At 58.2% G+C, this 13,374-nt stretch overlaps 5 protein-coding genes across 6 annotated transcripts; all 5 read right to left on the bottom strand.

Moving 5' to 3' along the window:
- Nucleotides 1-55: 55 nt before the first annotated feature.
- SDRG_16467 (hypothetical protein) lies at nt 56-689 on the bottom strand (the record flags this gene model as incomplete). The annotated part of the gene is made up of 2 exons (XM_008622679.1): nt 56-176; nt 211-689. 2 exons carry the CDS (start codon nt 687-689, stop codon nt 56-58), a joined length of 600 nt encoding a protein of 199 aa, XP_008620901.1.
- A 1,001-nt stretch (nt 690-1,690) lies between these two features.
- Nucleotides 1,691-3,883, bottom strand: SDRG_16466 (hypothetical protein). Its single transcript, XM_008622678.1, has one exon. It carries the CDS (start codon nt 3,845-3,847, stop codon nt 1,787-1,789), a length of 2,061 nt encoding a protein of 686 aa, XP_008620900.1. The 5' UTR covers nt 3,848-3,883; the 3' UTR covers nt 1,691-1,786.
- A 166-nt stretch (nt 3,884-4,049) lies between these two features.
- SDRG_16465 (hypothetical protein) lies at nt 4,050-6,134 on the bottom strand (the record flags this gene model as incomplete). The annotated part of the gene is made up of 1 exon (XM_008622677.1): nt 4,050-6,134. One exon carries the CDS (start codon nt 6,132-6,134, stop codon nt 4,050-4,052), a length of 2,085 nt encoding a protein of 694 aa, XP_008620899.1.
- Nucleotides 6,135-6,716: 582 nt separating this feature from the next.
- On the bottom strand, nt 6,717-9,474 carry SDRG_16464 (the record flags this gene model as incomplete). Of its 2 annotated transcripts, XM_008622676.1 has the most annotated exons (2): nt 9,062-9,474; nt 6,717-8,572 (listed from the first exon to the last, which is right to left on the bottom strand). In XM_008622676.1, exons 1-2 carry the CDS (start codon nt 9,365-9,367, stop codon nt 6,791-6,793), a joined length of 2,088 nt encoding a protein of 695 aa, XP_008620898.1. In that variant the 5' UTR covers nt 9,368-9,474. The 2 variants fall into 2 exon arrangements, with proteins under 2 accessions (XP_008620898.1, XP_008620897.1); XM_008622675.1 differs by having other exon boundaries at nt 6,791-9,367.
- Nucleotides 9,475-10,710: 1,236 nt separating this feature from the next.
- Nucleotides 10,711-12,032, bottom strand: SDRG_16463 (hypothetical protein). Its single transcript, XM_008622674.1, has 4 exons — nt 11,679-12,032; nt 11,299-11,634; nt 11,068-11,252; nt 10,711-11,024 (listed from the first exon to the last, which is right to left on the bottom strand). The coding sequence occupies exons 1-4, from the start codon at nt 12,024-12,026 to the stop codon at nt 10,778-10,780; spliced, it is 1,116 nt and encodes a 371-aa protein (XP_008620896.1). The 5' UTR covers nt 12,027-12,032; the 3' UTR covers nt 10,711-10,777.
- Nucleotides 12,033-13,374: the final 1,342 nt, after the last annotated feature.

Genomic DNA, 13,374 nt, shown 5'->3' with positions numbered 1-13,374 from the left:
GGCGCACACAGCGTCGTGTAGTTGATGAGGCGGAAGCGACCAAAGTGCGTTGCGATCAGGCCGAGCACCAGCATCGTCGCAAGAATGCCAGCGGCAATGACACCCGCGTACAGCGTCTGCAGTGGGCCATCACCGTTGTGGGCCGCGTTGAGCGTGAGCTCGAGAGCGCCGCAGTACTGGTGCGTCGATGGAAACATATCGGTGCCGTACGCCCACGTCAGAATCGTGACGCCAGTCGGGTCAATGGCCACGTCCGAACTGACCACCGCCGCGAGCTTGCGCTGGAATGTCAGCGTGATGACGCCGTTGACGCTGCTCGACTGCGACACGAGCAGCGGCGACTGGTCGGCCAGCGGTAGCGTGTCGTGCTTTTCATACCCGCGCATCGTGTAGAGCAACGCGGGTGGTAGCGTCACGTCGTAGACGACGACGTTGTTGATAGGCTCGTTGACCATCTTGGCGGTGGGTGAGATCGCGATCGAGACCCACTTGGCCGAGGCGTCGGCGAGCGTCACTTGGAAGCAGACAGCGTCGCCTTGCACAAGGCTCTTGAGGGTCATGGGCGTGCGGCCCATGGCAATGACCGGTGCATTTGCAAAGTCGAGCGACTCGCAGATCGTGGCGTTGAGCGCCGCGGTAGCCGTTGCCACCAACGTTGCCAGGATGCCGATGCCGAGTGCGGAGCGCATGGTAAGGTCTGAAATGAAAAATCGGCGCCGGTTGACTTCAGCGCCGTGTGACTCGACGGTCGGTCCGACGCTGCATGGCTTCTGCGACCGAGTGAGATCTGCCACGTCCGTTTCCTGCTGGTACGACGCGTTTACCCTGGCGTTAAACTGCGTGAATCGTTGGACGCCGTAGCGATCTTAATGTGGTGTCGGCGCCAAGAGACGACAATGCTTCGCATCATGGTTTGCCTAATTTGCTCGTGTAGCACCGACGACGAAAGCGAACGCCGGCTTGTGGTCGGAGCGAGCGCATACACCATTACCCGAGTAGGTCCCACTGTGTCGAGTGCCACTCACGTGTATTCCAGCGTCGCGAGCAAAGGCCTCCAAAGATACCGGTAGCCATGCTGCATTCCTTTGGCTGGCGTCTAGGTATCGAGAGGGTGTCTTTCCGTCAAGCAGGTTGGTGGGGTATTTAACCTAACGCTACTACGTTTAACGCGTTTACCTTTTTATGGGTTTGCCGAAACGTCATATTTCGGGCCAGACCCCACTGGCCCCTGGACATGGTGGGACAGCAAATATAGATCAAATTACGCTAGTTTAGTAGCAACACAGCAATACGTCATCAATTTGCGGTTTTTGAGAAAGGACGACGCCGGAAGAAGGCCACGAGCCCAGGCCTCTGGAAGCCCCAGCCTCGGAGGTGCCTTAATCGAGTTTTGATAACCTTGCCACGCGTTCAAGGCCACAGATTGCTTCCTCAGTAATGTTGACACGTGAGAAGCTCGTCCGTCATGAGCACAAGCCAGGAAGGGTCCACCCCACTGCGACTATTCTAGGCAATTTCGTAACGGTTGTCCTTTCACGCAGAGTCGGAACATCTGGTTGACGTCAAAGGCACGATGCCTCAGCTTCTGCCTCGCGGCTCCAAAGGATCATGGTTTAGATACCCTTCCCGATTTGACACAGAGGTCCGCTGAGGCTCCTCGAGCGAGTTGCCGTCAAGCCCAACTTCTGCCCAGAGAACGTACTTTTGTAAAACGCTCTTTGTTGACCACAAACAAACAGCTGGCACGCTTCCAGGGAATGTGAGGAAGCCACTCCGTGGGTGCATCTCACGCGAGGGCGAAGAGCTCCTTGTGAAAGCAAAAGCCCCGCAATGCCGCTTCGTACTGCGCTTCGTCGACGAGTGATTGGGGTCCGCACGCAACGACGCCGACGCGCGGCGACTCGAACGGATCGAGTACGAGGACGTCCTGCAGCACAGGGCGCTTGGCCACGTACGCCACGTCACCGCCGTAGGCGCTCGTTACGACACCGTCGGCAGTCGCGCGTGTGGCATAGCAGTGGCACTGGACGTCCGGCAGCATCGGAAACATGAGTCGGTCGGCGCAGAGGAGGTCGTCGGGCGTTGGCACAATCCAGTGCAAGACGAGCTGCGGCGCGCGCAGGCTCGTGCGGGCCTTGGCTTTCTGGCGGCGTTGGTTGATGATGTTGAGAAGCGGTGTAATGCCAATGCCACCGGCAATCAAAACAACAACGTCCAGAGCATTCCAGTTGAGCGCGATGCGGCCGTAGGGACCGCCCAGTCGAAGGCCAAGGACGCGCGTGTTACTGCAAAGTACTTTGTGCACAAACGAATGAGGGGATGACGCTTTGAGGCAAAACCCGATCGAGTTGCCATCCGGCGTCACGATAGCCGAGAACGGATGCCACTCGACGCCCGAGACGCTGGGCACTTGTAGAAAAAAGTACGCACCGGGCGGCATCGTTGCTGCAAACTGCTTGGTGGTCGGTGTAAACGGTAGCATAAGTACCACGGTGCGGCGGCTCTCCGAGGCGTCGCACACCGTTGCGTCCGCACTTGTCCAGTAGGCACGACTCCGCAGCAGCAAGGTCCAGACGTAGAGCGCTAGCGGCAGCGCGAGGCTATAGGCCACCGTGCTGCTGTGGAGCAGGACGCAGACGAGCCCGATGATCGAAAAGGTTCGGTGGTGAAGGTAAAACACCTCGTACATGGTCCGACGCAGCGGCTCGAGCATCCCGAGAAGCGCTATCGAAGAAAAAGCGACGAACGCAACAAAGCCGTAGAGAGGGACGACCTCCTGCGTTCCGTAGACAGCGCGACTGAGCACGTCGATGCCCCGGTTGGCGTTGACGGCCAAGTGCAGCGCCGCCGTCAACGTCACAAGCAGTCCCAACCACCGATGGAACTTGAGAACACGTTCGTGGGAGATGCCGAAAATGAGCTCCCAGTGGTAACCTCGCGCAATGGGCAGTAGCAGCCACATGAGCGAGACGAGGGCCAAGTGCCCCGAGACTAGAGATAGACGGCGCGCCCCCGTCGCATCGGCGCCAAACTGGTGGACAACGACGACACCGACGACAAGGAGGCTCATGACATACACGCTGACGACGATGGCGTTGCCGATACTGACGTCGGCGAGCACCCGGCGCAACGGCGCCGTCCGTGTTGGCTTGGGTGGGCGGCAGAGCGGTTGTCCCACAAAGGCGCAAGGCCACCCTGTGGCCGCAAACCCCAAGAGCACAATGCAAAGAAAGGCTGAGAGAACGATCAGAACGGTGTAGGATGTCACAAACGTCGAGACAGCGCTGCTCGAACCCGACCCACTCGAGTCGCTCGACGGAATCGTGACGTGGACGATGCCCCGCTCGATGTGGTGCGACGGCCATGCGTGGTCGCCGACCGCCCATAAAAGCGTGCTGGGCACGCCAGGTACAATGGCCACGTCCGTGGGCGTTTGAGCCGACATGGGTCGCGCAAAGATAAACGAGATCCGCTGGGGGGTGGCCGACGCTGCGATCACCGAGATGGACGACTGGTCTTTCTGCAACACGACGTCGGCGACTTCATAGCCCTTCAAGACGTACAAGAGCGGTAGTAGGGTCGTTGTGTCGAAGACCACCGCAGAACTTGTGGGCGCGTTCACCATCACGGGCGATGCGGCCACGGCCACGGCGATCCACGGGGCGGCTCGTTCGGTCAAGATCACTTGGAAGCAGGCGACGTTTGCAAGCAGCTTGGCCTTGAGCACCATCGGGCCCATGGCCACGCTCTTGACGTTGGTCAAAGCCTCAGGTGTGCAGTCCGACATGGTGGCGACGACGACCGGCGTGGCGGCAAGTAGCAGCGTCGCTCTCAACCATGCTACCATCTCAGCGAGCACTTCTTCGGTGGGCGTCGATTGGTGGTGTACTGTGAATTAGAAGATCCAGCGACTCGCCACGAGCAAAGAACGTTCCGCGAGTTTGCCGTTGCAACGGTGTGATTCAAGTGTGTCGACGTTGCAAGAGGGTTGGGGATACGAGATATATGTACCTTTTCATTTTTCATCGCGATTAATATACCATAATGTATTAAAACAAAAAGACTTCCTTGTGAAAGTCAAAGCCGCAGCGGTGCGCTTGGTACTGTACATCGGCGACAAGACTCGGCGGGCCACACGCCAAGACGCACACGCGCTTGCCGGCGAATTTCTCGTTGTTGAGGACCTCGTCAATGACAGGCCGGCCTTTCCCATAGCTGACCGTCGTCCCGCTCTTGCTGCGGATGCCACCGGGTGTCGGTCCGGCGTAAAACTTGGCGCTGACGTTGGACGGCAGCGGAAACATGAGCTTGTCGACGCAGAGGAGGTCATTGGGGTCCTTGACGACCCAGTGTAAAAAGAGCTTAGGGCCGTCCGAGCGTCGGCGCTCCATGTTGATGAGGCTCAGCATCGGCGTGATGCCGCTGCCGCCACAGATGAGCACCGCGGCGTCGTACTTGTCGACATTGACGCTGGCGCGGCCGTACGGGCCCTCGACGCGAACAAGCATCGACGGCGCCGACTGGTGGCTGTCGAGGACGAAGAACGCATTGTCTTGAAGCGTTTGGTGGGCGCGGACCCAAACAGCGTCGACGAACCGCCCTTTTGTAAACGACTTCATGCAAAACCCGATCGAGTCGCCGTCCGGCGTCACGATCGCCGAGAACGGATGCCACGCAACCGCCGAGATGCTCGGGATGTTGATGTAAAAGAAGGCACCGGCGTGGAGCCGGTCGGCCCACGCCCGCGTCGTCTCGGTGGCCGGGAGCTCAAACGTCACCGTGTTTTGTCCATGGACGTGGATCGATGCATGGAACTTGTTGAGGTACAAGCCGCGCAGCCGCCCGAGGCCGCTCAAGAGGTAGATGCCAAGGGGGAAGATGAGCGCGTAGCGCACTGCAGTCGCATGCAAAAGCAGGAGCACCAATCCAACGATCGACGCGATTCGGTGGTAGTAGTAAAAGAGGGCGTAGAACCGGCGACGCAACATCGCCGAGAGTCCCAGCGTCGCAAACACGACGAGTGCACCAAAGCCATTCACAGGCGACACTTGCTGCGAACCAAACGGACCGGCCGCTGTGATGGACGCCCCGTTCTGCGTCGAGGCCAAGAGGTGCCAGACGCCAAAGAGTATGCTGAGCCGGCCGAGCCACCGGTGAAACTTGAGGATGCGCTCATGAGAAATGCCAAAGAAGACTTCCCAGTGCTGGCCGCGGGCAACCGGGAGCAGCAGCAACATGATGTGCACGAGGCAGAGGTGCCCAGACGCGAGGCTCCACCGACGAAGCGACGGCGCGTCGGCAAAGTTGGCGTGGACCGACGACGAGACGAGCACGAGACACGCCAAGTAGATGAGCACAATGATACCCTCGCCCACCTTCAAGTCGACAAGCGGCATCAGTAGTGCGGTCAGCATCGAGCGGCGTCGAGGCGGCGGCAACAAGCCCCGATGGTTCACCCAGCGCCAATTGCCAAAATGTGTCGCTATAAGCCCGAGCATGATCATCGAGATGACGGAAGCGACCGTGACGACCGTCGTGTCGGGTGTCAACCGCAGAGCCGACTCGGTGGTCACAACTGTGCTCGGCGCCTCGGCTTTGGTCGTAAACTTGACAGTGGCCGAGCCCCTTGCGCTATGGATCGCCGGCCACGGAGATGAGGCGTACGCCCAGTTGAGAATGTTGGAGTTGCCATTGTCGACGTGAATGGTGACGTCGCCTTCGTAAGAAAAGACGAGCGGACGTCGGAACGTCAGCGAGACCACATCGTTGGCCGACAACGCGCTCAGCAGCGAGATCGACGGCGTCGGTGCCGCGACCATTTGGCTCGGCGCGTACCCTTGCATCGCAAATACTTTGGGTTGCGCAAAGCTCGTGTCAAAGACAACAGCGCGCGTGAACGGCGACGTGACCATGGACGGAGAGGAGGAGAGGGCAACCGAGACCCACGACGCCGGCGCCTTCAAGATGAGCTGAATGCAGACGCTGGCGCTGTCGACGACGAGGCTGCGCATGGAGAGAGACGTATCTAACGGCACGAGCGGCACGGCGAGAAATGCTGGCGACGTGCACCCGGCGTCGTCGCCGTACACGCGGCGAATCAGGGTCAGCGCAACAAAGAGCACTGCACCCAGCATGCTGCCAAAGTCAAAATGCACAGTGCGTGATTCGTTTCGATTCGCCCGATGGAGGCAGTTTGCGTGTACGGTCCAGAGCTCTCGACCGTCAACACATCAGATGTCTGTACCACCGACACGAGTGCCTCATCGAACGATGACGCCACGTCCGTCGTTGCACTGCTTTCGAATAAACACCAACGCGATATGACGGTCTGGAGGCAGTCAGCCCGAGGAACGTGGGCGCACATGCCAACTTTCAACTCGGAAATGGGGGCGGTTAGGGGTGGCTGGATGGTCTCGTTCGGCAGATGGCATCACCTCCCACGACGTTGCAGAATGCAGGTTCGGCTGGTGCTGCACGACCACGTGTGGAATCGGGTGCTTCTGCACAAATCCATTCTTGCTCTCGACGCGAACGATGGTGTCAGTTTGGTGTCAAGTATTTTTTATTTTTTTTATATTCCCTCTTGGTGGCAGCTCGCAGTCCCATTGCTCTTGGTGGCGTCTCTGCTGCAACATGCCTCCTCGCGGTGTCTCGCTGCTTATGTTGCGATGCATCGACAGTATCATCCATCGTGGTAGCGAAATTCTTCAGCTTGCAAAAAAAAGTGGACATTTCCTTGTATAGTCCAATACATGTGATATTTTGTATAGCTTTATGGAGCGTAAATAACTTAAAACAAAAACACTTCCTTGTGGAAATCAAACCCGCACGCGTCAGCCTGGATCTGTGCGTCCTTGACCAGCCCCAGCGGGCCACACGCCAAGATACACACACGGCGGCGACTATAGCGTTCGCGGTTGATGATCTCGTCCATACGCGGCTTCTCGCTGCTGTAGGCCACCGACTCGCCAGCCATGTTGAGGATGCCCCCGCTCGCGCTCGCCGACGTCACGACAAAATGGGACTCGACGTGCGACGGCAACGGGTACATGAGCGGGTCGGCGCAGAGAAGCTGGTGCGGTTCGCGGACGATCCAGTGGAACACGAGGCGCTGCGTCGGCTTGCTCAAGCGCTTGTGCCGGTCTTGGTTGATAATGTTGAGCATCGGTGTGACGCCGATCCCGCCCGCCACCAAGACGACGACATCGTACTGGTGCAACAGCACCGACGCCTTGCCGTACGGCCCTTCGACGCGGACGCGAATATGCGCCAGAGCCGGGTCGACCTCGAGGGCGCCGCGCGCTCGGACGTGCACCGCGTCGACAAACGACCCTTTGGAGAGCGCCTTGACGCAAAAGCCGATCGAGCTGCCGTCGGGTGTCGCGATCGCAGAGAACGGATGCCACTGGACGCCGGAAAGCGTCGGAATGTTGAGGTAGAAGAACGCGCACGTGTTCATTGTCTGCGCGTACTTGGCTGTTTTGAGCGTTGACGCGAGCGTGATCACGGTCGTGCCATCGCTGTGCGTCTCGAGCGTCGCCGCGTGCGACGCAAAGTACGCGGCAAAGCGCCAGAGGCTATTGAGCACGTAGACGACCAGCGGGAACAGCATCGCAATCAGAATCGCGGGTGCGTGCAGGACAGCAAAGACGAGGCCCACGACCGCCGACGCGCGGTGGTGCCAGTAAAACACTTCATAGTACTGGCGTCGGAGCTTCTCAAACGCCAGCAGCCCCATGGACGCAAACGCAATGAACGATACAAAGCCGTAGAGCGGGATCGCCTCTTGGGTGCCGTACGGCTCGGCGTACGTGGCGCTCCCGCCTTGGTTCAAGCTCAGCGCAAAGTGCAGGGCGCACAAGAGCACAAACGACCGGCCGAGGCCTTTGTGGAACTTGAGAATGCGCTCGTGCGAGATGCCAAAGACGATCTCCCAGTGCTGGCCGCGCGCGACAGGCAGCAGAATGAGCATGAGGTTCACGAGCCCGAGATGGCCGGTCACCAACACGAGGCTTTGGCCGGGCAGCGCGTTCGCGAACTTGACGTGCACCGAGAACGACACCACGCACAGCGTGAGGAGGTACACGATGAGCACGATGCATTCGCCGAGCTTGAGGTCGGCCAAGGTCGTTCGAAAGCCCATGCAATAGCCGGATGTCGGCGGCGCACACACGGAGCTGTGGTTGAGAATGTGCCAACGCCCGACGTGCGTCACGATGACTCCGAGGAGGAGCATTACCATGAAGGCGACCGCTGTGATCACGTCCGTGTACGTAATGACGCGCAGCGACGCCGACGCATTGTCGATCGTCGGCAGCGAGTTGCCGCCCGCGTTGGAGGCCGTGACCGACTTGACGACAACGTTGGCCGAGCCGCGGCCTTGATGCATCGATGGCCACTGCGCCGTGCCGTACGCCCAGTTGATGATGTTGTACGCATCCGGCAGGACGGCCACGTCCGACGCAATCTTGACGGCGTTGGGACGCAGGAACGTGTATGTGAGCGCGCCATTGACCGCCGACGCCGAGACGACATTGAGCGGCGACTGGTCCTTGGCGAGCACGGTGCCCGCCTTCTTGTAGCTCATCATCTCGTACAGCTGCGGCGCTTTGGCCGTGCTGTCGTAAATGACGGTGTTGCCGATTGGTGACGTGACCATGGCACTGGACGAAGCAATTGCAATCGCGATCCAAGATGCGGGCGTACTCGCCGGCATGCTCACTTCAAAGCACGTGTCTGTGCCGTCAGTAAGCGCCTTGATCTGCATCGGGCCGCTACCCAACGTCGCGAGCGGCGCCGCGGCGAATGCTGGCGACTCGCAGACCGAGGCCGCCGCCGCCTTGATGGCGACCTGCGCTGACCCGCGGCCTTCGTGCATGGACGGCCACTTGGTCAAACCGTATGCCCAGTTGATGGTGCTGTACGCGTCCGGGACGATCGCCACATCCGAAGCAATCTTGACACCATTGGACCGCTCAAAGATGAACGTCATGGCGCCGTTGACGACCGACGCGGCCTTGGCGACGACCGGCGACTGGTCGGTAGCGAGGACGGTGCCCGCCTTCTTGTAGCTCAACATCTCGTAGAGCTGCGGCGCCGGCGCGTTTGCATCGTAGATGACGACATTGCCGATCGGCGAGGTGACCATCTTTGGGCTGGACGCAATGGCGATCGAGGCCCACGCCACGGACGCCGAGGCAGGCACGCTCACCTGGAAGCACGAGTCCGTTCCGTTTGTGATGGCCTTCATCGTAAGCGGGCCGGTGCCAAGCGTCGTCATCGGTATGGCCTGGAACGCCGGGAGGTCGCAGACCGAGGCCGCATGGACGAGCCCGAGAGAGGCTAGCAGCACACGGAGCATGCCCATTGTGCCTGAAGGAAAGCGGGGCGAATCACGAATGGCTCGAGCGCGTGGCAGAGGTTCTCCATGCGTTGGGCTCAGGCGGAGGTTGATGGCCGGTTCTTCGAATGCCAAGCTGTTTCCACACCAGATTCCGCGAAGCCACGGTGCGAGACGTCGATATTCCCATTAATGTCTCACTACAGATAAAATGATCATACTTGCTTCTCGAAATTGAGATACTATAGGTCCATTTACATTATTTGAGACATATGGGAGAAATGCCTTCATGGACTGGACCTGTCCCACGCGCGCCACGTCACAACGAACGGGACCGCGGAAGGCAATGTCTGATGATTCCGTTTGCTCGGTGGCATTACAAGGTGCATTTTGCCACTCCACCGACGTCCGAACGATGTGAATACGTTCTGCAGAAGCGCTTGGTTCGTCAACGTACGTGCGGCGTGGGACTGTTGCCATCCCGGCTGCATAATGCAAGACTGGGCGCAGTGGTATTGATGGCCAGCACAGCATCCTTCAGTCGCAGTTTGCCGAGTGTACCATCGTATCATGGTCACTGCGCCGGATCTGATATTACACATCAACCTGTGCTTCTGCGCACCCCGTTATACACGATGCGGGAAGGTGCTGGCTGAGGATGATAATGCAACATTCCCATGTGTCTCAACACGTCCTGACATACACGTACCTAGGAACCGCTGTCCTTTCGTCTTTGTTCTAGAGCTGCGGTTGTCAACCATCTTCGGGTCGAGTGCCTGGTGTGGTGCCAAAGAGAAGCCCGTATGCGGCTGCAAAATGGATGCAAACGACGCCCAGGATATGGATTCTAGAGTATGATACCCGCCCGACTCGGGCGAGATGCTCGTGTAGCGAGCTGGAATAGTTAGCTAGCCGTCCAAGACAACCAACGCCGATAACCTGAATGAGCCCTTGATGTCAACTGTCAACCTCATAATTACTACTGTTGACAGTAATAGTCCTCCTTTATGAGTCGTAAAGGAAGACTCTAACCTCGGCATCAACTTTCATGGCTCTTCAAAGCGTTAGTGGGATCAAGTTCATGGTGGAACGAAGTCTCCAGTGCGTGTCAACAGCTTACGAAGAGCCCCTGATCGAAGGCTTTGTGCTGACCAACATGTCAGATATCACTTCAAGGACTTGAAATGTCATACATGCATATCTCTCGAGGCTGCAGGCATTGGTGACAAGATCCAAACGGCCTCTTCTCAGCCGACACTCGGCACTACCCTAATGCGCTCCAGAGAGTCGACGGCAACTACACCGCTTCCCACGCTAGTGCTAGCAGAGCATTCATTAACACATGATGACGAGGACGTTCACTGGCGTTGGACAGAAGAAGGTATTCAGGAGCCCCGGAAGCCACGTTCTCATAGTCAACAACACATCGAGATTGCATTAGGGCGACGCTATCAACTGCACGGGGTGGCCCCACGCCGATCGGTGCATTTTCGTCTGGAGCGCTGTGAGATCCCTCTGGAAGCGCGCTGCTTTCTGGTCGTCGGTCGTACAGCTGCGAAGGTCGCAGCCCCACAGTTGCGCCTCTTCGTCGAGCGACACAAACCCATTTTTTGTAAAGTGTTGTGACCGCTGCAGCACCATGCGCTGTGTGACGCGGCCGTCGTCGCGTCGGTCCAGCACCACCCTACGCGCTCTTGAGAGAGGTTTTATCCGCCAAGTCGACGTACCAAAACGTGCGATTGCAAGTGAGCGCTTGCATCGGCAGCGCTTCGTCGTCGTGGATGTTTTGCCCGACAAAGACGACGCGCGACTCCGATACATGGCACTCGCGGAAGAGCATATAGTAGCTCGAGCCCTGCGCAACGCTCTGGCTGTGGATGTAGAGCAGCCGCGGGTCAACATCGTGGACGAGCTATACACGCATGGGATGGACTGAAAGCAAAGCGACGACAACGTACTGTGGCGTCGAGGAGGTCGAGGGCATCGCGATGGCCCACAAGGTTGCCGTGCAGCCAGCCCGAGAGCTTGGCGCGGACAAACGCCGCGTGCGCCGTGAGCGACGCCGTGTACGTCTTCTGGTCCACGATCGTGTACTGCATGCACTCGTTTTGTATGCCTTCGAGGTGGAGTGCGCCAGGGACGTCGGCGCTGTCGGGCAGCCTGTACTGGGCGAGGATCCGGTCTGTGTTGTGTAAGACGTGCTGCGTGATCCAGTCGACGCCCAGTTTCCGTGCGTCTAGCGCTGCGAGAAGCGTCACATGGCGCCACGACGGCGTCGAACATTGTGGTATCGCCTACCACGAGATGCATGAGCTTTCGTCTACGAGCGTGCAGCTACCGCAAGGCCGCGCTGCGTCGCGACCCACGTGACCATTGCGCTCAGAAGCGCACGGTTGGTCGACTTCTTGACTATAAGCTCTGCATTGTCGGCGTGGCTAGTTTCCGTGCCGTCGTGCAGTGCTAAGGCCACGTCGCGCCACGGTAAGCAGGTCGAGGGTGGGCGCTGCTGAAGCAGTGCGTGGAGCTGCGTCTCGAGCTCGGGCACGAGCGCCTGCAGCGCGCGGATCTCGTCGAGCGTGTTCTGGCGGTAGATCTGCTGCTTCTGGCGGTTGTAGATGCGCTTCCGGCGCTTGCGCTCGGCGGGGTCCACGGGCCGACGCATGTGATTGCAAATTGGCAGCAGCATTTGTTCGTACCGCCGTCCAGTGACCGCGCAGAAAGGACTGGATGCATTTTAAACCTAGTATTTATATGGCAATAGTAGCGTCGTATGTAAAAGCGGTCACGGGAACGTGGTCTGATTTAAGGTATTTCTATTCTTGTCGGACTCGTATCCGGCACCATCCGGTGCGATAACACATACCGACATGCAACTTCAACATTCAGCGGTCATGTGCACAAAGCAAAGAGGCACGCGACCACCTGAGATACCTTTATGTATCACCTCACAAAATGAACTGGTCGCAGGCAGGAGCACGCTACGGACGGTCATGGAGAGGTGCCGTGCGCAACGACGTCGGCGCATCAAGACGACAGTCGACTTCCACAGATTCCAATTGGGAACCGGCTGTCGATTCGAGCTCTCGATCCATTTCTACATTGTCCAATTCAGCTCTGATTACCGGCTACCCGTAATAAATGACTACACACAAGCGTTAACACTTATAAGTTGGTGCAGCGCGTCGCTGCTCTCGGCTTAGCACTTATTTGGTTACTGATACAGCACTATGTGCTTGGGGCCCTGGCTTGAACACACATTCATACATTTTCCCGGCAACGTTCTTGTCCTCTCTCGTCCTTGCTTCAATATATTGGTGGGCTCAATCAAGTGGCAAAGAAATCGGTCGACGTCAACCACAAACGCCAAACGCCCGTCCATCGACTTGGGTTCCTGGGCGTGGAACGTGCGCATTCGTTCTTGCTTTGATGAGTGAGACACGGGTTGAGATAAGTCACGACAAGCAATGTGAATTGGGAACGTCGAGATGATCTCAAGCGCGATCTCGAAGACGCCAACCGTACAGAGCTGTACCACGAGACTAATAAGGCTAGAAGAACGACCTAGAAATAACGCACCTGCCACCAACCCCAGAATTGAGTCAGCATATCCAGACCAGAAACGGCCAAGTGCAGCCAGCGGTTCACACTCTCAAGCACCGGTTTACTGGTGCACCACGCAACCACCAAATATCATTCGACACCTGACGATGCCGTTCGATGGCACTCCTAGCATCCACTGACTAGCATCGATCAGGAAGACAATAGTCGATCCAACACATGTAGTACCAGTATCGTCAGGTCTGCTACTCGTAGAATGTGCAAAGGGTGCTGTGGCACGGCAGCCCGGACACTCGAGATGGGTTCAAGGAGCAGATGGTACGTAGTGTGCGTCAAACAGGTTTAAACTACATGTACACCAGGGTTTCGATACGAACCAGTCTCACGTGCTGCTACATTTCGGTGCTTGCATACACTCCTGCTCGACTGCGCAATTACCGTCGTAGCATCCAAGACGTGCAATGGTATATCGCGTC

The sequence above is a fragment of the Saprolegnia diclina genome (genome assembly GCF_000281045.1).
Source record: "Saprolegnia diclina VS20 unplaced genomic scaffold supercont1.129, whole genome shotgun sequence".
Classification (NCBI taxonomy): domain Eukaryota; phylum Oomycota; class Saprolegniomycetes; order Saprolegniales; family Saprolegniaceae; genus Saprolegnia; species Saprolegnia diclina.
The sequence above is the reverse complement of the archived record's forward strand: the minus strand, read 5'-3'. Positions and strand labels throughout refer to the sequence as shown.